Genomic DNA, 26944 nt, shown 5'->3' with positions numbered 1-26944 from the left:
CGAGGGACGGACAGGAAGAGGGCCAGGGGGGACGCCAGAACCCGGGACCACAGCACGGAAACGGCCCGGGGCTGAGCTGCAGTCAGATCCGGGGATGGAGGGAGCCGGAGAAGAGGAGTGAGGAGGCCGGGGAGGCAGGCCCTGCTGCCCTCCTGGAGGCCGGCAGGCCGCTGTGGCAGTGGAGGACCGGGCCGCCCAGAGAGGGACGGGGTCAGGAGGTCGGGCCCGGGCCTCAGCAGGCCCAGACGAGGCCCAAGAAGGGAGTACCAGGCGCCCTGGAGTTCAGGGCCCAGGCCTTGCCTCGGCTTGTCCAAAGGAGGCCTAGGCCAGGCCTCTGGTGGGGAAACTGAGTCACAGGCAGGCCTCAGGGCAGGCCTGGACGCGTGTGAGCCAAGTGAGGGGTAGGGGGCACAGCCCCTGGGGGGGTCTCCGAGACTAAGGGGGGTAGGGGGCTTCAGGGCCTCCCAGTCCACCGCCGGATTGGCGAGTGAGACGCTTGTAGATCCAAGGTTGGATTGGGGTGGGGTCTCTGGGACGTTGGCTAGCGAGGCGAGGATTGGGGGGATTTAAGTGCTTAGAGATCGAAGGCAGGCCTTGAGTAGGGGGAGTCAGACAATTGGAAAGCCGAGGTGGTTATTTGGGGAGGGGTCTCGGCGCCTGGGCGAAGCGCAAAGCTGCGCCCGCCTGGCTCGAGGCCTTGTCCAGGCAGGTGTCTGTGAAGGGTGGGCCCGACCCGGCCAGGCCAAGAGCAAGAAAAGTGAACAAACCAGGAGTGCTAAGTGGGCGGGGGGCCCCTGAGCGGGGGGTCACAAAGGGTGAGACATGGCCACCAGGCGTTTAACCGACGCTTTCTTGTTGTTGCGGAATAATTCCATCCAAAACCGGCAGCTGTTAGCCGAGCAAGTGAGTAGTTACACCACCTCCAGCCCTCTGCATTCACGTAGCATTGCTGCGGTGAGTCTCCCGGCGGCCTCTCCGACACACGCACCGTGTGCACAGCGGCTCTGCCTGTCTGTCTGTCTCTTGTCTGTCTCTCTGTTTAAAAAAAAAAAAAAAAGAAGAAGAAGAATGAGACTAAGAATAATCCGAAGTGGAAGGTCTCTGGGCGAGGGGCCGGGGACGTGTACAACCCTGGATGGGGAAGAAAAAGCAAAAACAAAAACAGTTTTAGGCCCCTGCTCCACCTCTGCCTTTGCCCTCTCTCTCTCTTCACTTCCGCAACCCTCCTCCCCCGCCTCCCTCCCGCCCCGGGCGTCACTGCCCGACAGGCCGCCTCCGATTTACATGTGTTTTAACACGGAGATTTGGAAAAATTGGGGCCTTCCGGAAGCCTTTTTGTCTCGTTTTGTGTTTAAGCCCCCGCCCTCCCCCTCCCCCCATACGGAGCCTCGCTTTGGGTTGCAAGATCGCCGAGCCCGTATCTTTGCAAATGAACGACACCCTCCCCCAAACGAGGAAGCAGTTGGGGTGTGTGTGTGTGTGTGTGTGTGTGTGTGTGTGTGTGTTTTGTTGTTGTTTCACCCGTTTTCTTTTAATGGCCTCGCGGCCCTGTGTGGGGCCCTGTTCCCTATGAATAATTGCTTCACTGTTTTTCCTGGGGGCTCCTGTTTGGGAGACTAAGGTGCTAGGTTCTTCGTTTTCCATTTCCCAGACAGGAAATTAAGCTTCTCCCTCCATTCGAACTTTAAAAAAAAAAAAAAAAAAAAAAACAACCAAACATGTATGTATGTGAAAATTAACCTTCAGAATAGCACATGCTTTTTGATTTAATTAATCTGAACCTTTCTTTAGCGCAACGGTAGGATCTTTTAGAGGGAGGGCCTGGGAAGATTGCCGAGGGGCCTTTTTTGTTTGTTTTTGACGAGGTCTACTTACCTTTTCTGAGCTTCAGTTTCTGGCTCTTTCTTGCTCTGGTAAATCAGGGCCCCGGGCTGCATGGTCTGTGCAAGACAGTGATTAGCTCTGGAAGATCTTAAATTGAAAAGTGAAGTTAGGAAACTAGTTTGTAGTGGGGGGGGTGGTGCTCCTTGCTATAAACAGGCTAGGTTTGAATAGAAGCAGCCTTGGAGGATGAAGGAAATACAGTCACCCCCAAACCAGACTCTGAGGGACTATACTTGAAATATACAGCGCTGGGGACCTCGCAGTTATTTCACCTATTAGGGACTGTATTACCTTTTAATTTTTTTTCCTTTATGGCCTTACTGAATGCTTCAGAAAAATCATGCCATGTGTCTTGATGAGTGACAAAGACAGTTTTTCCCTTTTGTAACTCACAAGTGGAAAATGTCTTTGGCCATATTGCTTCTATGGGAAAGCTGTTGTAAGCCGCGTGTGCACAGTTTCAGGAATAAAATCGTGCAAATTCAGGTCAAAAGGCATAGAAAACAGGGACGGGGTATGTTTAGATTTGTATTTACTTAAGAATTTGAAGTTGTTTTTTGCATTTATAAACTGAAGAAGAAATGGTATTGTACCGAAAGAGGTGTAAATGAAAACGGGCTAATTCCAGTCCTGATTTTTTGAAAAGAATGCTCTGAAATAAGCCAAGAATTAGAGAGTAGAAATTGAATTAATAAAATTCCTCAGTGGAACTTTAGTTTTATCAAACAAGATGTAAAAATTGCATATTCCTCAAATGCTTGGTTTTATGCTACCTGATGGGGGGCGGGGAGGGGGGGCGAACAACAGAACCAAAACTCGGGTTAATGTTTCTAAGGTATCGGTTTTAATTTATTGAAACAACGTTGTTTGCTTTTAAATTTTGCATCGTATAAAGTTCAAAACACCCTGAACTGTTGGGTAACATGAGACTTTTATTATCATTATTATTAATCATTAAGTCAGACAGTTTAAAAACCTGGTGTCTGAGCCGGGCAGCTTTTTAAAAGTGCATCTCTGAGTCAGACCGATTTTTAAATTGGTTTTCTAAGGTAGGCCATTAGAAAATATACGTATAAGCTAAGTCAAATAATTAAACATGGATAGCTAAAGTCTATAATTTGGAAAATTAGATATGTCAAAAAAGGTATAGATATATTTAGCTAACTCAGGCAATTTCTGGAAAATAGGTTTCTGAATCAAACTATACATATCTAAGTCAGAACATTAAAACGATATTTTCTGTATGTTTCACCATTTAAAATGTTACATAATGATATTAGTCTCTGAAATTTTTCTCAGCTTATAAGCAATCAGATCATTTAAAATATCCTTGTAGTCAATTCAGACTATCTGAAAAAAAGAATTTGCAAGTAAACAAAAATGGTTTGCTTAAGTTAGAGTTAAAAAGCCCCACCTATTAATATTTTTAATTGTGTGCATTAAGAAAACACATGACATGTCAAATTTTTCTCAAGTGTTCAGGGGTGAAGTAACACATCTTCAGTCTGCTTCCAATCAATTCACCAGAAACTGTTCTACACACACACACACACACACACACACACACACACAAAATCAAACATGACAAGATGTTAACATGACTAAGTAGAGGGTATGATTTTTTCAACTTTTCTGGAAGTTGGAAAAGTGCTATAAGCATTTGGGGGGGAGGGTGGGGGGAGCCATGTGTAACACAATTTTTTAAAACTTTATCCAGTAACTTCTGCAGCGTTTTTCACTGCATGTCTAGCTCATAGAAAATTTGACACCTCATTTCTGAATTGCAAATTTCAAAAGCATGTAGCAAATCAAACAAAATCAAAGTTATTAAATTTGAATATGGCCTGGGTCTTAGGTGACATTAAGAAATAATTAGTTAATTAAGCTAATTATAATTAATCAAATTTGTTAATTTTATTAGAGAATACCCAACTGAAATGTTGAGTAGTGAAATGAGTAAAATGCAACTTACTTTGTATATTTAACCCCCCACAAATGAAACAAATAAGGCAAAATGTTACTGGTTGTTAAGTCTACTGATGAATATGTGGGGTGACATTATACATACATTTTACATATTTTTCAGTATGTTTGAAAAATTAGAAAGAAAAACTTAAAAGATATATACAGGGCATATTAAAAACGTGAGCAAAATAATTAAAAGGAGGCGATTTGTAAATATCTGATAAAACTCAGATTCATGAAAAAGGAAGCAGCTAAATTCTAGAGTTTAATTTAAAAAAATCATAACCTGAAATTTCTAGTTCCTAGCTAGAAGAAAAAGCTGCAGAAGTTGATTTCCACGTGTGTTTGTTACCTCACACACAACCCCAAATAAATCAAAAAATCACATCGAACTGCTAGTTTGGGGGAGAGGGGTTAGGGGGCTTTTGTTTTCAAGTTTTAAAGCTGAATTTTCACATCCTTCTTTAAGGAAAAGGCTGTGATTTTTTGATTTGATTAGAAGGTTGTGTGCACGTGTGTGCCTCACACACCTCAAAACACAGGCCACCCAAAGTCATATCGTTCAAGAAACTTAAACATGCATTTCACTGCATCCTAGTTTAAGGGGAAAAAACCCAGAAGTTCTGTGGTGGCGACGGTGGGCTTTCTCTGTGCGCCCGCAGACATGCATGCTGAAACAGGTTGATGCAGCATTCAGGCAGATCTGTCACAGCCAAGCAGGAATTTAAGGAGGATGTGCAGCGACAAAGCAAGCCGAGTCCCCAGGGCCAGCAGAGACCTAAAGATCCTTGACCCGACATCCCAGCTGTGATAACCCTTATGCCTCCCTTCCTCGACCACATTCTGTGATGGCTACAGGGGAATCCAGCAGCCAGTCAGTCCCAAACAGCCTTTGCCTGCATGCACCCCAAGTCTGTACCTTGTATCCTGCGGTCCTACCTCTGGTTCTGGCCCTCAGGGTCTCTGACACGGGAAGCCTCTTCCTTCTTCTGCCTGATAACCCTGCAGCCTTCTCCTTGCCGAGAGCTTTCTCTATCTAGCTCAGCAGCCCCGGCTCACACAGCCTGGTTAAGTTTCTTGCCTGTGAATGAAATCTAGTTTTCTTTCCTCTGTGCCTTTTAAAGTTGAGCAGCCAGAGCTGAACAAAATTCTCCTTGATTGTGGTTTTGCTTGTATTGACATTGGTAAAACTAATTGTTAGAAACAGACAGGGGTTGATTTTGTTTGTTTTGTTTTGTTTTTTAGACTTGCAGCAAAATGCAATTGTTGGCGTTTCTCATTCATTGTGTTTGGGCCTCAGTCCTAGATCCCCCATCGTTGTTGTGCCTCACGGCAGTGTGAAATAAAGGAAAAGGGCACTGGACTCTGAGTCTGGCGATTTAGGGTGAAGTCTCACTCCGTGGCTGACTCTCACTCAGAATGTGTCTTTAGGCTCCTTGGTCTCTTCCGACATCTTTTGCCTTATTTATAAGTTGAGGGGTTTGAGTTAGGTGGTTTCCGAGGGCCGTACGGATTCAACAATGCCTTCTTGAGTTCTGGTCCGGTACATGGTTTCCCCTGACCAAGGCACACAGCCCTAGGAGCCCTAGCTTCAATTTGAAAAGGAGAAATAGTCAACAACGTCGCCGTGCCCGCTGGGCCAGCGTCGTGCAAAAATCCTTGGAAGTGGCTCCAGGACCTCGCTGACCTAACTTTGACGCTGTATCAGCCAAGTGCAGGGTTGAAGGCACCGCCTCATTCAAGCAGTTACAGGCAGCTTGGCTTTAAGGAGCTCAAGTGAATTTACAAAGTAAAATAATCATTCAGGAAAATGTGTGAAGTCTCAAACGAATGAATGAAAAGTAGTTGTTGAGTTGCTGTTCCGACCTTGATGAGGTGCCGTATGACGCCTTGGTCTGGAATGGGTCTAAGAGGGGGTTTGGAGCCACGCGGTTAGTGTTGACTTGCCTGATCTATCCTGTGCTTTAAAATAATGCGTAATCTATCAATGGAAGCTGGAGTTAATTGGTCTTAGATTAGTTTGAAACCACATTATTTTTAATAAAACATGGTGTGCTTTAGGGGGAGAAAAGATACTGAGGATTAACTAAGGTTATAAGAAACCTGAAGTCCTTCGGTCTTGACTGTAACGTAAGCCAAGATTTATTGAGAGCTTACTATGTGCCTGGCTCTGGGCTCCGGGCATGTGGGCACCTTCTGTATGCAGCCTCACAGAGCTCTTGTCACACGGGTGTTGTTGTTTTTCTCACGATACAGATGAGGGAACTAAGGTTTGGAGGGCGTTAGGGAGCTTGTCCAGTGCCCCCCACCTAGAGAGTCCGGGAGCTGGGGTGGGGCCTCGGGCCAACCTGGCCCCAGAGCCCTGTGCTAACCCACTGGGCTGCGGTACTGTTTGTCGCTGCACATCCCGGAATGTGGAAGGACCCACTGTTTAAGTCTTGGGGGTGTTTTTTCCTTACAGTAGGCTAGCATCTTTCTGTGTCTTGATCTCCAGCCATGCATAGCTGCGTTTTTCGTAGCATATTGAAGGTTCTAGTCCCCACTGAGTCTGTTGGAAAATTAGTCCTCTGTCTTTAGAATCCAAGTATGAAATCATTGTATATTTCTCTTTGGAGCTGTTTGCTTTCCTGCCTCTAAAGATTCCCTTTGAGCAGTGAGGCTTACTTGAGAATAAGGGCACTTTGTTGGATAAAAGAGAAGCAAACTTTTATTTTGGCAGTAACGGAAATAAAGTAAATATCACGATAGCATAGACCTGTGCTTCCAAGTCATTTTGCTCAACTTTTCCAGACTTCCTGAGTAAACACAGATGGGTTTCCACTTATTTTTGAGTTTTATGTAGAAAGTTCGTTAGACTATAAATTCCACATGCTACTTGGAGTTTTCAATATTTGCTTGGTTATATGCCATTGGCAGGTCAAAAACCTAGATTTAGACATTGTAAAGATTTAGAAGGTGGTGATGTGTAGTAACGTGTTTTCATTTGGCTGTATTTTGGTTTTTCCTCATGGTAATTCTAAATGTTTTAATTTGTTTCTTGACCAGATTTTCTGGTAATTTGATGGCAGGGGGGGTTTTGAACACCCTCTATTTTTAAGTAGCAAAATGGGGGGGGAGGTAGGTGGGGACTCTTTGGGAAGCTGACCTCTGAATTTAATTCCCGATGTGTTACGGTAGTAGCTGACTATCACTAATAATTTCCTGAACTGTTAATAAAATTGGAGATGCTGGGGGGGGGGGGGGGGGTGGGGGTGGGGAAGAGGCCTGAACACCTGGGTCTGTCGTCCTCTTCTGAGCCATAAAGCTCTGTGACGCTGGGAAAATGGGTTTATACATTCTGCAGCGTAGTTTTCTTACTTACAACAAAAAGAGGCTTCATCTAGTCCGTGATTCTGATTTCACCTCTTATCAGCCAGTAATTGTAAAAACCGAAAGATCAGGGTGTGTGCTGGGTTAATAATCCGGGAGGACAGGCTCACGTGTAGCAGAGACCTTACCCGAGGCTCGCAGTGGGACTTTGTTCGAAGATTCGATGCCAAGTAGCCACTGCAGAAGGGACAGAGGTACAGGCTGAGATACCGAAGTTAGGGGTTCTGCCCTCTGTCCTGTTCTGTTAATAAAAACAATGCAGTGCTTTCTGCATGAAAATGTTAAGCTCTTAAAAAATAAGAACACTGTCTTTTTTTCTTCTTCAAGCAAAAGGTAATTAAATCAGATTTCTGTTTGACACTGTCTTCTCTATTAACATTTTCTAGTACTCCTGTTATGGCGGGGTGTGTATATGAATACCGTTCTCTTTGTTCTTGTGGCAAGTTGTAGAAGGAATGAAGACGACTTTCAGCTCTATAATGTCAGCTAATTGAATTTTTACCTGGAGGAATACTGCTTGATTACACTTTTTATTACTGTCATTGTTTCATAATATTTTGGTCCTGACAGACCAGTTTCATTTGCACTATTAATTTTTAAATCAGGAACTTACGGTTTTTAATTTTCTAAATTTACTGCTGAACATAAAAAAAAAAAAACACAGTTGGTGATTGAAATTTACCACAAGTTATTTCAGTGATCAATAACACAAAAAAGTAAAAAAAAAAAAAAAAAAAAAAAAAGACCTAGTTCTTTAGATTGTCTATCGTTGGTAAATATCTGTTCAGAAGCTAGAGTTCCATGTCGATCTAAAAAAGAACCTTTAGTTTTGAATTGAAACTTAATCCTCCGGCTGCCGGTGCTTCTTCCTCCCTGTTCCCCCCCTTAGGAAAATCTCTCGTTCTCGTTTTGTTTTGTTTTGTTTACTTGCTTTGATAATGGCTTTACCAATGACTGTGTGCTTTCTAGACTAATAATAATAAATGGCAAGCAAATGGGGGAGAGTTTTTCTTTTCTCTTACCACCTGTGTCTCTCTCCGGGGAAGAAGGGTTTTTCGGCTGGCTTATTACCGCAGATAAAGCTGTGTCTGCGGGATTGAATTTGTAGAGACCTTACACGTGTGGTCACTCAAATATGATCTGAACGCAGCCATAGACCATTTCTGTGGGTTGTCCATTTGCTAATTCTGCTGCATTTGCAGGGCTCATTTACATGCTAAAATAGACACTTCTTGGACCCGGTAAAACTGCATTTTAGTTTGCTCTCAAATTATTGTATCTTCCTAAGGGAAATTTAGAATATTGTATGTGGTATTTGATACTGATCGAACAGATTAGCATTATATTGTTGTGAGACTAAAGCAAGTGTATTTTATTTGCTTTATGGTATTTTAATTTTTACAACTGCTTATTGTTTCCTATCTCATTCACCGAAACTACAATCACAGTAAATAAAAAAAAAAAAAATACATGTGTATTGATGTAGCTTTTTTCTTTTCTTTTAAAGGAGCAATCAAAAGGGGGAGATTTTTTAAATGCCTTGGTTAGTGGATCTTTATTTTTAGTCAACTTTAGAGCTGTTTAAAAATCAAAGTGTTTCTCAACTGACCATGCCTTATCTGTCTGTCCCCATCCTTCTTTCTTTTCTGCTATCCCTAACTGGATGGGACTGATGGGAACAACATGTCTCTTCAGGAGCTGGACGAGGTATTGTGTTTTGAATATTTCTGTATGTTAGTTAATAAAATTGTGTCCTTTTTTTTTTTTTTTTTGAAGTCTTTGGTCATATACAGAATACTAACAGAGCTGATACACGTTTTAGCGTTTCTTTTGACTACTCATAATTGTTGTGTTTATCAATTTGATCTTCAGGATGTCTTAGTATATTTTCACCCCAGGTAAATTGGTGGCTTAGAGAAGAGTTTAAGGAACAATTATTTGCCACGCTTGGGAAAGTGTCTCAACTTGAGAAATAAATAGTAAAGGTTGAGTGAGCCTTTTCTTGAACTTACAAAAAGCCAGATCGTTTTTAGGATTGTGTGTGTATAACCCCCTGCTTTCTGCGAAGCGTGCTGCTTGCTTTCTGCGAAGCAAGGCTGCTCAGGTAGAGTGTGGAGGACATGGTGTCTGTCTGGCCAGAGCCCCAAGGAAGCGGGCTCGCAACCTGGGGGCCTGCCGGGGAGGCTTCGCGGTCACGGTCACGTGCCGGGGTGAGGCCGGCGACCCTCTGTGTGTGCTCGTCGCTGCAGGGTCCCCTCTTTGACCCCTTCCCTTCCCAGCAGCGCACGTTCGGCCTTTTCAAGACTAAACTAGCAACTCACCGAGAAGACGGACAGGGTGCGTGCTCCTAGCACTGTAGTCTAGAAGCGCTAATGAAAGGGTTGAGGCAAAAGGGGATTGAACTGTGGCTGTCAGTCTTGTGTCTCTCTGACCCGTTTCCGCTGTGGAAGGATAAAAATATTTTTTCCTGAGGGTAGACCTTTTAAAAAGTAACAGAGAGGAGGTATTTGGGGCTTTTGTTGATTGCAATTCAGATGGGACCACCGAGGTGGGATTCGGGTGACTGTCTTCGGAACCAGTGGAGCTCCTAACTAGTAGATGAAGATCTACCTGTACGTTCTACAAGCTGTTTTAACTAGTCAGGGGTAGGAACAGGTGGGGAACAACCTGCTGCATAGCCTTCGTCGAGAGCTGGTTAAAGAAATTGGATAGCATCTTGATTCCCTGTACCTCGAAGGGTGCGGTCCCTCCGCGGGGCCGCAGCCCACTGAGCTCCGGGGCGCATCACCGGGTGGGAAGGAGCCTGATGCGAACTGGTGTGGAAGCTGTGGTTCCCGCTCTTCTGGGTTTTGTTTTTGAGAAGAGCAACTCCCATTCACGCTTGGGTGTGCTTAGAAATTTCTGAAGAGACAAAGTAGACAGTTAACAGTGGATCCCTTCCAGGAAAAGTCTGGGATGGAAGAGAAACTTCCTCTCTATCGCATACCCTTTTCTTAGGTTGGATATCTGGTTCTAAAACCTGTGCATGCACTACTTCTGTCATTAAAAAACAACTAGTATTTGGGGCGCCCGGGTGGCTCAGTCGATTGAGCGTCCGACTTCAGCTCAGGTCACGATCTCAGGGTCCATGGGTTCGAGCCCCGCGTCAGACTCTGTGCTGACAGCTCAGAGCCCGGAGCCTGCTTCGGATTCTGTGTCCCCTCCACCCCCCACCCCCACCCCGCTCTCTGCCCCTCCCCTTCTCACACTCTGTCTCTAAAAAATGAATAAATGTTTAAAAAAATATATTAAAACAAAACAGAAAAAACCTAGTATTTAAAAACAGCTACCCTTAAGCGAGTAGCTCGTTGATCCCGGTGTCTCGGCCTCCCTGCCAGCACTGGGCCCGGGCCGGGGCCCCAGCCCTGGAGAGCTAGGAAGTGACTGCAGCTCCCCGACAGTGGAGTTAAGCGTCTCTGGGGCACAGTGGACAGGATGTGCCTGGGTTTGCCGACCAGACTCGAAAGGCATGAAGGCCTGGGGGCTGAGAGCGGAGGCCTTTTAGATTAGATGCAGCCCCTCCTTGAACAGTTGGGGGCTACGGCTCCCAGAAGGAAGTGTGAGATGGGGGATAGATAACAAACCACAGAAGAACAGAAGTCAAAGAAACACTGGCCACTTTCCATGCGAGGAGCACATCTACGGTCATGTTACGTAGGGGTCTGCCCCGGGAGCCGAGTTCCAGTCTTGCCTCCCTCTTCAGAAACTGGCTACCCACAGTGGGAACCAGCAGGCCTTCTGCTTTTCTTCTTAGCTTCTGGGTGTTTAAAGGGGGTCTCCACATCCTGTCACCAGAGACGCTGCCCGGAGGGCCACTTGGCCCCACGCGACTCCCGTGCTTCTGGGGTTCTCTAGACTCAGTCAGCCTTCATTCTGGGTCCACATGGCCACCTCGTCCTCGCGAACACTTCACTTGGCCCTTCTTGTCCTCTGTCCAGGACCGTTGTATCTTTTATGAAGTTAGCTTCCAGAATTGTACGTGACCTGGGCTTAGTCTGCTTCGTTCACTGCTTGTGTTTATTGTTGACCCAGCTAATTACAATGGCACATTTCTTACCATTCAGCTCCAGGTGCTGGGTTAGGAGCTGGGGGTGTTGGGGCTTGGTGTCTAGAGCCCTGCTTCACCACAGCTGCCGCAGGGCTTGGGGTCGGTGTCTTCTGGGGATAGTGAGAGTGGCACACGGGTTCTGGGCGTGAGTTAGAAGCCCACCCCTCTGCAGTTGAGGCCTGAGCAGAATTTCCTGACCGCATCCCTCGGGTCTCCCAGGGTGAAGCCATCTGGTGGCACCTTACAGGGTGCCCACGGTAGACTGTCATTCTGCCCGGATCAACTTGAAAATCTGCGCCCTGGAGATCCCGCTCTGCGTCTTTCTCCACAAGTAGCAATGGGGTGTCCCTAAGGAGGAAGCACACCCGCCGTTTACTTTCTTACCCAGAGAAGTGTCTGGCCCTCTGCTTTGTTCCCTGCTCTCATCTACTTCTCTTCCTGTAACAAAGCCGTCTCCCAAGCTGTTGGGTCTTTAAAATTCATAATTGGACATAATAAAAAATTACAAGATGTAAGTGCCAAGCTCTCCAAGCACATAGCCTGGGCAGGGCACGGTGACATAGTGGGGACACGGGGGCCGCAGGCTGGGCCCGCTGGTCACCTGCTTGGAAAGTCTCTATCCAGGGGGGCGGGCTTAGTGTCCATGTTTGTACAACAGCGGGCAGTCCTCTCCGAGGGCTTGTTGTTGGGGTACAGGGCTCCCGTCAGTGGAAGGACGGCAGCGACAGCCCAGGCCATCCTTGCTGCCTGAGTTTTTAAGGGTGTGAACAGTAGTTGAGAGAAAAGGAAAATCCGTGAAACCAGCAGCATTTATATCCGGGTGGTAGGATTCTCTGATTTTTGTTTTTGTTCTCTTTTCTTTTTGTATCTTTCTGTTATTTATTTTTCACACGCTTAAAAAAAAGTGTCTCTTTTGGACATTTAGTGTCTCACAACCAGAAAAATTAGTCACTATTTAAATGATCGCAGATTTAAAAATCAAACACACTGCAGTGCTGACACCCCCTGATTCTTTTTTATCCACGTGCTTTTTTACTCCCTCAAAAACCTGAGATTTCTGAGGCCTAACCATCTGTGAGCAAAGTCCCCCAGCCATCTCGAGCCCGGCGAGTCGCGCTTGTGGTCTGACTTCATCATACACACCCTGGGTTGTCTCACGTGGAGGCGAGAGCGGCCAGGCTGTGAGTTTCAGCGTCCCTTCAGGACTTGCTAAGTGCCCGCCGCCACAAACCATCCAGAATTGTCAGTATTGTTTCTCGTTACCAATCCATTATGACGGAACTTAGTTTATTTTATTTGTGTTCAGATATGGGGTGGGGGGGGCATATGTCAGACTTTGCTAATCTCTGTGGAGGCTTTGCTGTGTCCTTAATCTTACAGGACACCAAATCAGCCTTCTTGTAAAGGCAGTGTTTCCAAAGAGTAGAAAGGCTCTAGGTTTGCGGCAGCCGGATTTATAAGAAGAGGATGCGTGTGCGCGCGTTCCTTCCGTAGATCAGGAACTTGTCCGTGCTGTCTCGTGCTCCTTAAGGGACAAGTGTCAGCATCTAAAGTGGACCAAGGGCAAAGGTAACTGTAGGGAGACCAGCAAGGAGCCCTGTGGGCGTGCGATTTTGAACATCTGTTGGAATTTTCCTGCATCGATGACCCCGGGTCCAGCGCACCCCCAAATCAGAGCCCCAAATCAAAGACAAGAATTCGGAAGTTCTCCTCAGAATTTTTACTGATTTTTTTTTATTTAAAAAATACAGAAAAGTTTTTGTTTTTGTTTTTATTTCAGAAGCACAGGTTCATTTTAGAAAAGCTTTATAGACCAGGATCATCATATATTCAGAGAGGGGACTAAGTTGAAATTCAGCAAGGATAAGCAAGGAGAATAAAAAATCTGGCAGTTTTTTAAAAAGCCTGTCTTGACTGAAAGGGCAACTTGAAAACTGACAGGATCATCCTGGATCTTAAGAAAATAAGAAAACATGTTTTCAAATGTGAAGTGAGGTTGAAAGGGGGTGATTGTTTTGCATGTAACATAGATTTTGTCTCAATGTTCATATTTGTTTCTATTTCAAGTAGTTGACATTTCTCTTCAATTATGTTTTTCCCTTCTCAAAACGATGTGGGTTTTTTTTTTTTTTTTCATTTTGAATTCATACTGGTAAAATAAAGGACACATTTCATCTGAGTACTGCTGAATTTCTTTATCAGGATGAGCTATGGCTATAGACTATATGAGGAAAGGGACAATTTTTCCAATATTTAAAGTTTGCAGCCCCAAAGACTGCATAGACTATCTTACTGGCAAAATCCTGATCCAATGTGGGGAAGCCAGGGCCAGCTTTTTGAGCTGGGATCTGTCACTTTCGGGTAGGGATCTCTTAATTAGCAAGCTTCCTCAGAGCGTTGAAAGAGAACGTGTTGGCCCCAGTTTTAACTTATATGCATTTGGTGGGGGGGGGGGGGGGGCGGGAGCGGACACAACTCTTGGATAAAACCAGGTACCGCGTAAAAGAGGTGGGTCCACTTCAGCTGACTTCACGTGTGATTGAAGTTTCAGGAAAGTCGATTTGTTTCAGAAAAGTCGATACTGATTACTACGCAGGTAAATTTAGATGAATACCGCCTCTGTATCTTTTTTAGTTTAATGTATTTTTATAAACAGTAAAAACAGTACAAAAAAGGTCATGAGCTTAAAAGCCTACATAAAGTATTGCTCTATTGAAAATGATATACTAATACAATTAGTATATAGATTATATAATAATAATCTAGATTAGATAATAAGCTGGCATCGAGGAAATTCTGTGACCCATGAAGAGGTACCTTCGCAGTTTTGGGGTTTGCTTTGTATAAACAGCTGGAGGTTTGAGTTCAGGTTCTGCTCCAGGAGACCCACAGCTCTGTGTCCCGCACGAGTTGGCTGTGTGGTCTGTCCCTCCTGCCTTGGTCAGTATGTCCTGTGCAGAGTTGCATACCTTTCCGTGACTTCAGAGCAGGAGTTGGAGGAATAAACAGCTCGACTTCTCCCGGTCTGTTCCTGCTCTGTGTACGATGAGGTCTGAGCCCCATTGCTGTACCCGCAGGTGGTCAGTGAGAGAGGCCGCTTTATGTTGAGACTCTTGTGCTCACTGGGAGCTGGTCCCCTCTCCCTGGTACGGTTTGGTGGGGGGTGGATCCAGGACTGTGTTTCGTGGTGGTGGTTCAGTCTGAGGGCTTGCTGTCCTGATTTGTTTTCTTAGCAAATTGCAATTCTATTTCACGGGCCTTCCAAAATGAGTGGCAGCCTGTGGAGGAGATGGGGCCTCTGGAGTCATTGGACCCAGTTTTAATCTGTCACATAATAGCTCTGTGACCTTGGGCAAGCTACTTAACTTTTCTGAGTTTCAATTTCCTCATTTATAGATTGGAATAACAGTTCCTAGCTCACCTAGTTTCCGTGAGGATTAAAACAATAAAAAGAATATAAGATTCCTACTGGTGAACTCTTGAAAACAAACAGGGTGGCTGTGGTTGAGAATTGCCACTTTATGGACCCAGCGCCCCAGATTGTGCAGGTCGGATGACACACAGTTTGTCTGTGACCCGAGATGACTCTGTGGTCCTGTAGGGTCCACGCGGTGGCGGAATGCTGGTGACTTAATCACGACTCAGAGACGCTCAGGGAGCAGTTACGAGGGTTCTGGTGTCTTCGGTGTGGTCATTGCACGCGGTGTGATCTGGGAACACACAGAATGTCCTAAGCCCGTGGGGGCAGGGCCTGGCAGGGCGGGGGGGGGGGGGGGTGTGCAGCTGCAAGATGCCAATTTGCTTGTAGGAATTTTTCTGTAAACTGTTTAGCATAGAAGAATTAGGATAGACGAATTCTTTGAATGTAGGTTTTTGCTTATGTCACATTTTTTCCCTTTATCTGTTGATTTTTAAATTTTGTCTTGTTTCTTTATTAGAAAAAGCAAACAAGTATTTGCTGAATGAATGAAAACATAACTTTAGGTACATGCAAGGAAGGGGGGGAGAGAAAAGCAACATAAATTCTTTACCCAATTCCACAGTATGGTTTAGGGCATTTACAAAGTATTACCTGTAAAAGACTTTTATATTACTGTTTTCCATTATTTTTCAATCATCATTTGGATCTTTGGAAACTGGCATTTATAAATTCTGAACTCCGGAGGGCACCTCCAGATGGCTCTCAACCCGTTCACTGCCTCAAGGCAAGCCAGCAGCTTAACTCAGCCAGGCCCGGCCTTCCCTCCCCGGGTCTCCAAGGTTTTCGAAGCCAGTGTCTGAGACCCGGGAAAAGAACCAGAGCTCTGGGTATCATTTCAAAATAAGTGAAAACACCGCGTGTGGACACTGAACTGAAGAAAGGAAGCGACAGGCAGACTTGCGTTGAGATTTTTGAGGATTGCTTTTGCATGGTGGGTGATTTGCTGATCATTTCAGGCAGTTCTTTGAGACATTTTAACACATGGTTAATGACCTTGTGACCAAGATGACTGGCTCAGTCCCATTTCCAAAATAAGTGAAATGTGTGTAAGTAAACCTTGCTCCTACTGAACATTTTGTGTGAGTTCCGTTTGTAGCCTCGTATTTTTTTTTTTTTTAACTTGTATCTGCTCGCATTAATTGTTGAGGTTCGTGCCATCCTGTCCGTACGTAGTGCTAGTGATAAGAGGTCTTTCTGTTAAGGCTCTTCTGTTGATTTTTTTTATTACATTTCTATAGCCAGATCAAGTCAAATTCATGTTCACAAGTATGTCCAAGAAAATTAAGAACTGGTGCATGAAAAGATAGGAACACAATCCCAAATGCTAGCAGTACCAAAGCAAGCTTATGATACAGGCAAGTGCACTTACTCCTACATTTCTTGGTCTTCTCAGGGAGTGACATTTAAAAGGGTGTGAGAGTGTGCTTATCAAAATGGAACCTGAGTAACTTTTTCCCCATGTCCCTTTATTTCCCTGTAGCTTGCCGACGACCGTATGGCTCTGGTGTCGGGCATTAGCTTAGATCCAGAAGCAGCAATCGGCGTGACAAAGCGGTCGCCCCCTAAGTGGGTGGACGGAGTGGACGAAGTAAGTGGGATGTTAGTTTCACGCGATCCTATTTTTTTAAGTAATTGTACGACGCCGACACGTGTAAAGGTGCTTGTGCCGTAAGAAGCGTGAGGACACGGTGAACGCAGGCACCCGGAAGTAATCCCGCCTTAGGGTCGCTCGCCTTACACCCCACCGGAAGAGGGGGTGTGAGCCGGTGGTTTGGGCTTCAGTGGGAGTGGCCTGGATGAGAGAGAGAGACTCAAGCACCGTGTCATGAGCAGTGGGATTTGAACTTCGATAATCTGAATGCAGAGTCGCTCACGCGTCGGTGAGACTCCAAGTTGGCTGAAGCCCGGACCCTGTGCTCTAGAGCGTAGCTGATCGTCTCAGAGGCAGACAGATGCCTGGCAGGCGGCACTGCAGCTTTGGTGGTTTCATTTGCGTAGATACAGTACGACGTTGGCCGGATCAAACAGAAAATGAAGGAATTAGCCAGCCTTCACGACCAGCATTTAAACAGGCCCACCCTGGACGACAGCAGTGAGCAGGAGCACGCCATTGAAATCACCGCCCAAGAGATCACTCAGGTGAGGGTGGGACTGGGTCCCCAGGCCGGGGTGGGCAGTTCCCGCCCCCTCAGAGGCCCGAGAGCGTGGCACAGCTCTCAGATCGCACCTCCCTCCCCCAGAGTTACGCTTCCCAGCCCACAGCCCACCAAGAGACTTGAGACCCCGGGCTCCCCCAGGTTATCAGCCTGTGTCTTAGACGAGTGGGGACTGTTTCCCCAGTTGTTGATACCTGCCACCGTGAGCTGATTTAAAAATAAACTCAGAGCATTGCTGAGTTCAGTCACTTGATCTAGAGATGTATAACTTCTTATATTAGTGCTTACAAACTGTTCATGTTACAAAATGGTCCTCGTAATTGGAAAAGATTGGGAATTTGCGCTGCCCGAGGCTGGAGTGTATTAGCATCTTCAAGAAACTTAGCACCCTAGAAACATTCCTGGTAAAATGTTAAATTTGAGCAATTAAAAAAAGTGTGTATTTATTTGAGAGAGAGAAAGAGAGAGAGACACTGACTGAGCAGGAGAAGGACAGGGGGAGAGAGAGAGAGAGACAGAGAGAGAGAGAGAGACAGAGACAGAGACAGAGACAGAGACACAGAATCCGCAGCAGGCTCCAGGCTCCGAGCTGTCAGCACAGAGCCCGACATGGGGCTCAAACTCATGAAATCATGAGATCATGACCTGAGCCAAAAGCCAGACGCCCAACGGACTGAGACACCCAGGTGCCCCAAATTTGAGTATTTTTTAAATAATCTGACCAGTGGGGAAACCTTAGTGTTTACGTCGTTTACTTGTTTAAATCTCCTGGCGCTCAGAGGTTCTGGGCGCTGGGATGTGTGGGTCCTGGCTCTTGGCAGGGGGTCCGCGCCACGGCTCCCCTTTGCTCCCTTTGCTCCCTCTGCCTCCCGGTGTTCTCGTCGGCAAAGCGGGAACAGTAACTGCAGTAACTGCCGCCTCGGGGTGGTGGCGGGGGCTTGGGGAGAGGACCGTAGTCCTAGACCGGTACGTGGCCGGGCGACGGGCCGGAGCGGGTGTGCGCTCCGCCCCGCCCACAGCGTTTGGCCACGCCTGGGAGCCTGGGAGCCCGGGAGCCCGGGAGCCTCGGGTTGCTTTGGCCCGTGCGCCTTGGGTGACGCCGGCCTGTGCGAACAGAGCCTCTCCCGGCTCTCAGACCCGGAGCGCAGCGGCACCGGCACTCAGGCCCCTCCTCCACGGCTCGCGGGGAGCCGTGGCCTCCTTCTCCCAGCTCTTCCACAGGTGCCAGCGCGCCGTGCAGGCTCTGCCCGGCCGGGCCCGCAGGGCCCGCTCCGACCAGGAGGAGCGGCTCCTTCGCAACGTCGTGGCCTCCCTGGCCCAGGCCCTGCAGGAGCTGTCGGCCAGCTTCCGGCGCGCGCAGTCGGGCTACCTCAGACGTGAGTGTCCCCCGGGAGTGATGGACGGGATTCCGAGGCATGAAAGTTCTAGCACTAGGACCGCGTTTTGTCTCCATCCTTCCTTTTGGCCGCCAGTTCTCCATTTCGTCCCGAGCCCTCCATCGCCACCCCTTGAGCACGTTTCACAGCTTATGCAACGAAAGGGACCCCCCCTCCCCAACACACACACACCGTGTGAAATGATGCCCGGACCGAGGCCGAGGACGGGGTGTCAGAACAGTTCACGTGCAGCAAAAACAAAACTTACTCTTTGCCAAAAGCTCGAACAATGTGAAAAGCATTCTAGCACGTTGGCGAGGCCCGTAGCTTCCCAGATGTGGGGTTGGAGGACAGTGGGAACGCGGAGGTAAAAAGTTGCAGTCACGCGGAAGCTTTATATCTGCAAAACAACTAAAGTATTCGAGTGCCTGAAAATCTTTTCTGGGAGTGGGTGAAATGCTGGCTGCTGGCTGTCCTGGCCAGTGATCCTCTCAGCCTGCCCTGCCCTTTCTTCCTGAACAGTGGGAAGTCCGGTGTCAGCCACGTCCGCGTTCGAATTACCTCATAAACTAGGTTTTTCCTTATTACCACTGCAATCAGTAATATCCCCACATACTCAAAAAAAAAAAAGAAACAAAAACAAAAAAAAAACCTAGTTCCCCCTCCATCTGACAACTGGCATATTTGTATTTTAATTTTATTACTTCTAAAACTTGATTAGGGCCATTTGGAATTGTTATTAGAGATGCTTCTGGAGAGAAATACCGATTTTTTTAAAAAAATGTTTTGTAACAGCAGTGAGATTAAATATTTCTGCCTCACTTAGAGATGCTCAGATGGTTTCAGTGTCCTTTTGTCACTCACTTGGCATCGAGTGAATTGTACCCATTTGCGGTGTGATTTTTGTCTTGAAAAACGCCAAATGCTTGCATATTGTTTTATGTTTATAATCTTTACTCTCCCCCCACCTCCGTTGGAGATGGGCTTCTTTTCAAGCTGCTGAGAGTATCTCCATTTTGACTGTTGAGTTTTACTCCAGATTCCCCCTTTTTAATGGCGGCGCAGTAACCAGGACGGTTTACATATTCCAGTAAAGTGAATTCCTATCTATGATAGGCATGAAGAATCGAGAGGAAAGAGCCCAGCATTTTTTTGATACAGCAGCACCACTGATGGATGATGGAGACGATAATACTCTCTATGATCGGGTACGTGAAGGGGCTGCAGAACTGCCTGCTCCACACTCGCGCTCCGCTCTGTTCCTTCTCTTCATAGACCGTTGGCTTGTGTGCGATGAGATGGGTCAGCGCTGCTGCAGGTAGAGTCTGTGCAGCGGTTGGAGGAGCGGTCGTGGGGGCCATACTGCTTCTGCCTCTGCAGAGGCTACGAGGAGACCTTGCGGTCTTGCCTTCCGGAACCTTCGGGAAAGCAGTCTGCCCACCCCACTTGGGGAAGAACCCAGAGAAGCGCAGGGTTCATCCCGCTGGTTTTGCTCCTCGGCCCTTGCGGAGCGGCCGACGTGGGTTCCCCCGCGTCCCCTGCTCGGGCCGGTCGTGCTTTAGATCCTGCGGCGTGTTTTAGGAGTTTGGATCTTGCCTGTCGGGGAAAAATCAGTGCTTGTGTGTTGCTTACCTGCTTTGTGGAAGTGTTTCCAGAATTCATTCTTTGACTGACGTCTAACATCACACACCATCCTTTTCTGGAGGCGGGGCGGGGGGCGGGGGCGGCCTCCAACGTACAAACCCTGTATGTTTTGTTTCGCTAGGGTTTTACAGATGACCAGTTAGTGCTGGTGGAACAGAACACGCTGATGGTGGAGGAGAGGGAGCGGGAGATACGCCAGATCGTGCAATCCATTTCTGACCTGAATGAAATCTTTAGGGACCTAGGGGCGATGATCGTGGAGCAGGTACGTGGCTTAGCTCCCTCGTGGTTGAGTTTTCCTGCCGTACCTCGGGTCCTTCTTCAGACTTCTGATTCTGCATTCCCGTCGGGGAACGGAATTTGCCCCTCTCCCCCCACGCGTGCACGTAGGTACGCGTGTGCGTGCACGTTTACGTAGGTACACGTGCTAACGTCACTCCCTGTAAAAACACGGAGAGCTTTGTTTCTCTCTCTTTTTTTTTTTTTTTTTTTTTGAAGTAAAAAACAAATATCCAAAGGTCTCCTGTTCTCCAACCGAACTCCAAGGATGCTCAGGGGACCACCCCGCTCTGGGGGTCTGGTGCCCCCCACTCAGCAATGATTCTGAGAGCAGATAAAGTTTCCCTTCTAATTTTGGCAGGTTACTGCGTAACGGCGACGGGAACCACTAGCTTTCAAGTAGAATTAAATTGTTTGTTCGCCGTTACAATCTGATTACGGGGTTTTATTATCTTGCCAGCAGGGATTCGGGTCCCGAGCCCCCTGCCACCGGCTGCAGAATGGAGTGTCGAGGCTGTGGAAGATCTAGTTACAATAATTACTCCCGTGGTTCCCAAGGAACTGCTCTTGCTGTCTCTACTGATACAGCGTGTTCCATTAAGAGCCCTGTTCTTGCACGTGGCCTGGTGTTCCCTTCTTTCTGTGTGAACCGAGAGATTAAACGATTAAAACCAGAATTCTCCTGGAGGCAGAGGTGTAATTTGACGTGGCGGATTGGAGCTCACCGTCTTTGCTCCGACCCGTGGAAGCCTGTGTTGACGTGTGTGGACATCATGGGCAATTTCCAGGCCTACTCATGGCTGGGTCTAGTTTAACCCGCGTTCTCTGCTTACCTGCATCCAAGTATTTACGCAGCGGATGGGCACAGAAGTCAGCCCTTCGCCTCTCAGAGCCTGTTTCCACCGAACCGTATGTTTTTTTAAAGCCCCAGTAAGTCTGAACGTGGCATATCTTAGAGTGGCTAAATCCAAAAAAGAAATCTCAGTTTGTCAGTATTCCTGTCTCACGAGGTAGACTTTATTGTAACTAACACAGCACTCTGCCATTGAGTGCCTAATATCGCTTGGGGATGGATTCCGGAGCTTTCCACGTGCACCTTTACCACCCAGTTAAGTAAAACAGATAATCCTGTGCGTAACGATGTCTGCAGTGTGCCTTTCTCAGTTTTGAAGTTCCATTTTTCCCGTTGGGGCTGTTGATGGTCTGTAACTGTCATTTCTTACTCAGGGTACAGTCCTTGATAGAATTGACTATAACGTCGAGCAGTCCTGCATCAAAACCAAAGACGGCCTGAAGCAGCTTCACAAGGTAATGTCGGCTGTTTCGGTAACCTAGAACTCGAGGAACTGTTCTCAGACGCAAGGCTTCCCCGGAGGACCCTCCGTGTAGCAGCACAAGAACGCACACTAGCGGCTTGTGTGGAGCCGGCCGTGGCGGTCGTTACCCTTGCCCGGCAGGAAACGGTTCCAGGTGCCCCTCACACGTGGGTTGGACGTTGCTGAGAACTCCCTCCCGTGACAGGAAATTAGAACGCAGCTGGGCCTTTCTTTCTGTCAGAAAGCGTCTCGCTCTTTGAATCTTGTTTCAGGAAGTCAGGGGAACGGGCATTTGTTAGACGCGCGTCGAACCTTCTGTTGGCTCGTTGGCGCTGACTCGGGGCTCTCTTGCTGTGACGCCCTTCTGATGGATTGCTGCTGGAGGGTCATTCTGGAGCAGATAAAACTCTCGTTCTCCCTCTTAGTTGCCACGGCGTCTCTGTGTGCTACCTTGAGAAAAGAGTCGCTTGTCGACGTGAGGCTAGCTCCCTTGCTCTTTGCTGGGAAGGTGGCTCTTTCGGGAAGATCTTTCCTGATACTTGTTAAAAATAAGCGGGAAGCGTCTTCGAAGCCTGGTCGTCAGTGATGAGAAACACACACATGCAGCCGAGGGGATCTCGTGTGTAATTAGGGGCCTGTGTGCTTTGAGAGGGACGAGGACGCTTCACAAAGGAGACAAATTTCTGTCCGTTTCCTTGTATCTTTGAGACCCAGTGACACTTGGAGCCATAGCATGAGCATTTTTCCAGTCCACTAACGAATCGCTCTGTCGCTCTGCGGAAGCTGGCTGCTCCCCGGCCAGGACGGCCCCGGCTGCGGGTGGTGTCGAGTGCACAGAAGGTGACGCCTGCCGAGGTGTGACCAGAAGCCCTTGACGTTCGCTGCCGCAGCAGGGTGGGAGTGAGACTCCCGGCACCTGGCGAGAACAAGAGGCCCGCCTCAGACGGGCCGAGGGCTCGAAGCTTGCGGACTCGTTTTGCCGCCAGCCTTGTGTATGGGGGTGACCGCCAACTCGAGCTTCCCGCTCTGTAATACCCAGCTTCTGATACGCTGTTGTTAGAGTTTCTTCAATAAAAACTAGTGAAACGTGTCCTCTGATAGAACGCAGACCACGGGCAAAGCTTTCTCCGCAGGAGCGTACAAATCCAGGGGGAACTAAGAATGTTGTTTCAGGGTCTACTTCGTGAATCATTTTGAGAGGTTTTTAAGTCCCGTGCGGCATCGGCTCCCCTGGCGTCCCGGGTTCCTTGTCAGAGAAGCGCGCCAGCCCCGTGTTCCCTCTCACGTCACGTTCTGTCAGCAGCGTGGCTGGCCGTTAGCCGGCCGTCACCTCCTCCGGGGCTGATTGAGCCTCGGGAGTGGCCGCGCACGGGCCCGACTGTCAAGACAGGCTGACCCGTCTAGGCCGCGGTTTCCTCCTGGTGGATGAGTGTCTCCTAGGGGGTAGGTGGGTTCACTTAGGAAGCAGCACTACCAGTCAGAAGGTTGGCGGGGAACATGGAAGTAAGACAGAAGGGGCTGGATCTTCTCGGCAGGCGTGGCCATCGAGCTGCCACCTTCTTGTCCTTGCCCGTGAAGTAGCCACCCCCCCACCCGCCCCCGGGGAAGCGCAGGGCCTGCTCTTCCTTTCTCTGGGCCAGTCCCCGGGAAGCCGAGGCGGGCCGAGGCGGGCCGCTGTTGGGTTTGAGCGCGGCAGGGGAGGTGTGACGGCTGGCGCGTCCGCCCCCTCTCCCGGCCTCCAGGCTGAGGTCTGCGGGTGCGGTGTGCAAGAGGGTGCGGGGTCGGCAGGCGCCTGCCCGTGGTGCCGGCAGAAGCACGGGGAGGGAGGACCGCGGGGGCGGGGGGGGGGGGGGGGGAGGTCTCTCTCTGCACTTGCTACCCGTGGCTCACTCCTTCCCATTCCCATCTCAAAGGAGGGGTGTGCTCTTGTTTCCAAAGTCAGGGGAGGCGGAAAACACCCTCTGGGGGGCCGTCAGTCCCACGGGGGAACCATAGCCAATTGTTGGGCGTCATGGTGAAGGAGGTACACGTCCGTCCGAGGATCCGTGCCCAGGAACGGGAGGCTCGGGTAGAAAGAGTGGCTCGTCGCAGACGGTGGGAGCAGGTGGGGAAGCAGGTCGGCCCGGCCCTGAGGCAGAGCCGTGGACTCCTCCTGCCAGCCTTTGTCGTAACGGCGGATCCCAGGCCCGGGCTCTGGGGCAGCCCCGGGGGAGATGGGTGGCTCCGGGACCGTGGCACTCGTCCACTCGTGTCGATTAATTGTGCCGGAATTGGCGGGTGGGATTCTGATGACGTAGCCCGTGGCGGAGACGCCAGTTAGGCAGACGGACCCGCAAGCCCGGAAGTGGAAGCCGGCGGGCTTGCTATTTGCCCTTCCGGGGAAATGACGGCCTCTCTCCCCTCCTCTTTCTGTAGGCAGAGCAGTATCAGAAGAAGAATCGGAAGATGCTTGTGATTTTAATATTATTTGTCGTCATCATTGTCCTCATTGTTGTCCTGATCAGTGTGAAGTCTCGCTAGGCGGCCGTGCGGCCACGCGGCCACGTGGGCCACCCGTGTGCGCTCCCGGGCGCGAGGGGCTCGGCCGCCCTGCGGGCACAGCGGAGGCGCGGGCTGCGGACCGCGTGGGGGCGGCGAGCGCCTGCCTGGACCCCTCGTCACGGTCGTGCTCCAGCAGGGGGATGAGCTGCTGTTTCTCCTTCATTGTCAAGAATTTAAGGACCTTTGATGCTGCTGCAGAATAGAGATTGAGTTCTGTCATCAGTTATAATATATATTTTTTTTAGAAAGAGAAAATGAGTTGAATGTTTACAGGCACTCCGCGAGCTGTTCGATATTGTATGTGCATATGCTATTTTTTTAGCAGCCATGTCTGAGCAGCATGTAAAAATAATTTTTGGAAACGTTTTTTAAAAACCATCTGGTTTTTAAGAAATTTGGTACCAAAAATTTATGAGTAGAGGCAAAAATGCCTCTTCATCTTTCTCTGTGTATTTTCCAGTTGAAAACAAACTGAGAAGTCCTTTAAGAATTTATAATCCGTTCCCCATTAACTTAATTTAGCTTTTCCATCACTGTTAATGATCAGAGTAACAAAGTGTGAAAAATAAGAAACCATCATTGATGTTAATTAACACATTTAGATGGGCCAGTTAAAACAGCTTCATAAGTTTAAATTAATCGTAAATGGACTATTCCTCATTTAGAGTTTGTGCACTGCATTTTCTACTGTAAACCAAAAGGGGTTACCAAACAAAACCACCTAAATTTAAAAGTTGGTGATTTGAACCAACCGCACCTGAAAACATGAAAAGGGAAGCTTGGCCGTGTCATGGAAGTCACCGGAATCAGCCAGTGTGCCCCTGTCCTCGTCCCCAGCCATCCTTGCCCAATCCATTACTTACACACTAACTACATAATGACCTGTTCAAACTAGCCACCATTTAATGAACTGTGAATTTACACAGAGGCCATTCTAAATGGGTCACCCCATTTAGGATTAGTGGATCTCAAATTATTAACCAAACATCACTCCATTTCAAAGTAGAATATTCCACCAGGGGCATGATTTATCGGCTCTTGCGTTGCTGCTTAACATGCCCAGAAGGTAAGCACGTTCCGACAGATTGTGAAAATCTTGACTAGAAGTCCCTCATTTGTGCGAGCACGAATCAGATCGCCAGAGTGGGACTTGGCCGTTCTCTTACCTATTATCACTATGGTGCTCGAATATATTCCTGGAACTGTAGAATAATGTGGAAAGCGATGATGGCTTTGAAAGCTCAACTTGTTCACGTTTTTACTTGGTCTTGAGACGCCAGTATAGTTCTGATGGTCTTTGTATAATTTTCCAGGGCTTTTCCATTGTTTTTTACCTCTCCTGAGAAGTTTGTGAAGAGCGTGACCTCATTAAATGTGCTGTGTTTTATTTGGATCAGTCACATAAAATGTGTCTTTAGAATTGACTTCGAAGTCGTTTCCGGAAACTTAAACGCAAGTCCAGACGTTCAGGTTGTCCAAACAGATCATGGTCTTAGCACCCACACCCATGCCCCAGCCTGCCCCTTCCCAAGTTCCCGGCCACCACTGGTTTTCTCACGACCGATGCGGCTGTAGAACGATCCGAGGGTGCCCCTGGCATTTCAGGAAATCGCCTGGTATTCCCTGACCAACCATTATGTATCAGGCAAAAAGGTCAGGAACTAAGAATCCACCTCCTTGATCCCCCCTGACGTGTGCGGCTTCCGCAGATCTTGAGAAGAGCCGTAGGCATTTTCTAGTCACGGCGGGTTTTAATCCGGTGGCCGAGTCGAGATGTTCCTCTGGACCGACTGCTCCCAGGAGCGGGGGCCGTTCAAGGTCACGGGCTTCCCTCCCCAGCGGTGGACGGTGGCGACAGGAGGCTCGGTGGTCTTAACGTGCAAGGCAAGTGACCCTTTAAGAAAGGATCGCCAGAAAAAGAAAAGAAAGAAAGAAAGGATCACCATTTATTTATATTTATTTTCAGTTAACAGGGTGATTGGGGCTGGTTTTTGCCCCCCTCACCCACCAGGGTAAAGTAACGGATCTGACAGAAGTGATCTTAAGGATCTCGAGTGAACTGAGAAAGCAGTGCAGTGCCGCAGAAAGCCCCCTCCACCCCCCCACCCCCCCCCGCTCCCCCCCCACCCCCCCACCCCCGCTGTCTGCTGCCATCACCTTGTCCCCAGGCCACCTTGTCCCCAGGCGGGGAAGCGGCCCCAGGGCGTGTGCTCCTCAAAACACTGTATTTTTCTTTTGAGCCTTTACTTAGGGAAAGATCAGCAGCCTTGGGGGAAGTAGGAGTAGATTGGTCCTGGGGCCCTGGCACCTCAGGGTAACGGGTGATTCTCTGCCCCTGAAGGAGACGGGCTCCTTTTGCTCCAGACGGCCATTGTCCCAGGGAGGGCCGGGCCATTCAGCTCTGTTGGGCTCTGGTGGTAATGATCGCCAGCCCTGTCTCTCCCCGCGCCTGGGACATGACCGGAGAAAGGGGGTGGGGGGGAGGGGGAGGCTCCCTCTGGGCAGCCCTGGGCTCGGCCCCTGGACACCTGCCCCCTTGAACGTGTCCGGGGGTGGCTCCGTTGACAGGGCCGGAGAGGAGATAAGGAAACGTTTACCGTCAGGTCTCCAAAGCTCCTGATCTTTCCTGCGATTGTAACAAGTCTACTGTCTCTTGTTGTATTAATTTGGGGGTGGGGGGTGCTGGCTTCGCCATGGGCGTGAAGCGGTGTGTGTCTCTAATTTAACGGATTTACCGCTTTCTCTGCTAATTGAGAGAGCATTATTTATTTGTTTTGACACAAGTGCTTTCAGTGTTTTATCCTAGCTAATGGCTTCTTAAAGGTAATAAAACCCTTCCAACCTAA

The 26944-nt window shown here is 48.4% G+C and overlaps 1 protein-coding gene across 11 annotated transcripts; it reads left to right on the top strand.

Moving 5' to 3' along the window:
* Window positions 1–460: 460 nt before the first annotated feature.
* STX16 (syntaxin 16) lies at window positions 461–26944 on the top strand. Of its 11 annotated transcripts, none has more exons than XM_019826299.3 (10): window positions 461–954; window positions 8726–8761; window positions 8914–8925; window positions 16267–16374; window positions 16785–16925; window positions 18153–18318; window positions 19435–19526; window positions 20084–20227; window positions 21469–21549; window positions 23973–26944. In XM_019826299.3, exons 1-10 carry the CDS (start codon window positions 823–825, stop codon window positions 24075–24077), a joined length of 1017 nt encoding a protein of 338 aa, XP_019681858.1. In that variant the 5' UTR covers window positions 461–822; the 3' UTR covers window positions 24078–26944. The 11 variants fall into 11 exon arrangements, with proteins under 11 accessions (XP_019681858.1, XP_019681860.1, XP_023106833.1 ...); XM_019826301.3 differs by having other exon boundaries at window positions 462–903; XM_023251067.2 differs by lacking the exon at window positions 8726–8761 and adding an exon at window positions 16025–16141 and having other exon boundaries at window positions 465–903.

Source organism: Felis catus, chromosome A3, assembly GCF_018350175.1.
Source record: "Felis catus isolate Fca126 chromosome A3, F.catus_Fca126_mat1.0, whole genome shotgun sequence".
In the NCBI taxonomy this organism is placed as follows: domain Eukaryota; kingdom Metazoa; phylum Chordata; class Mammalia; order Carnivora; family Felidae; genus Felis; species Felis catus.
The sequence above is the reverse complement of the archived record's forward strand: the minus strand, read 5'-3'. Positions and strand labels throughout refer to the sequence as shown.

Bases quoted from the DNA above. Each gene is read 5' to 3' on its own strand.
- STX16 (XM_019826299.3), top strand. From the start codon at position 823: ATGGCCACCAGGCGTTTAACCGACGCTTTCTTGTTGTTGCGGAATAAT. The intron at 955-8,725 runs GTGAGTCTCCCG...TTTCTTTTAAAG, and splicing joins ATTCACGTAGCATTGCTGCG to GAGCAATCAAAAGGGGGAGA. The intron at 16,926-18,152 runs GTGAGGGTGGGA...TCCTTCTCCCAG, and splicing joins CCGCCCAAGAGATCACTCAG to CTCTTCCACAGGTGCCAGCG.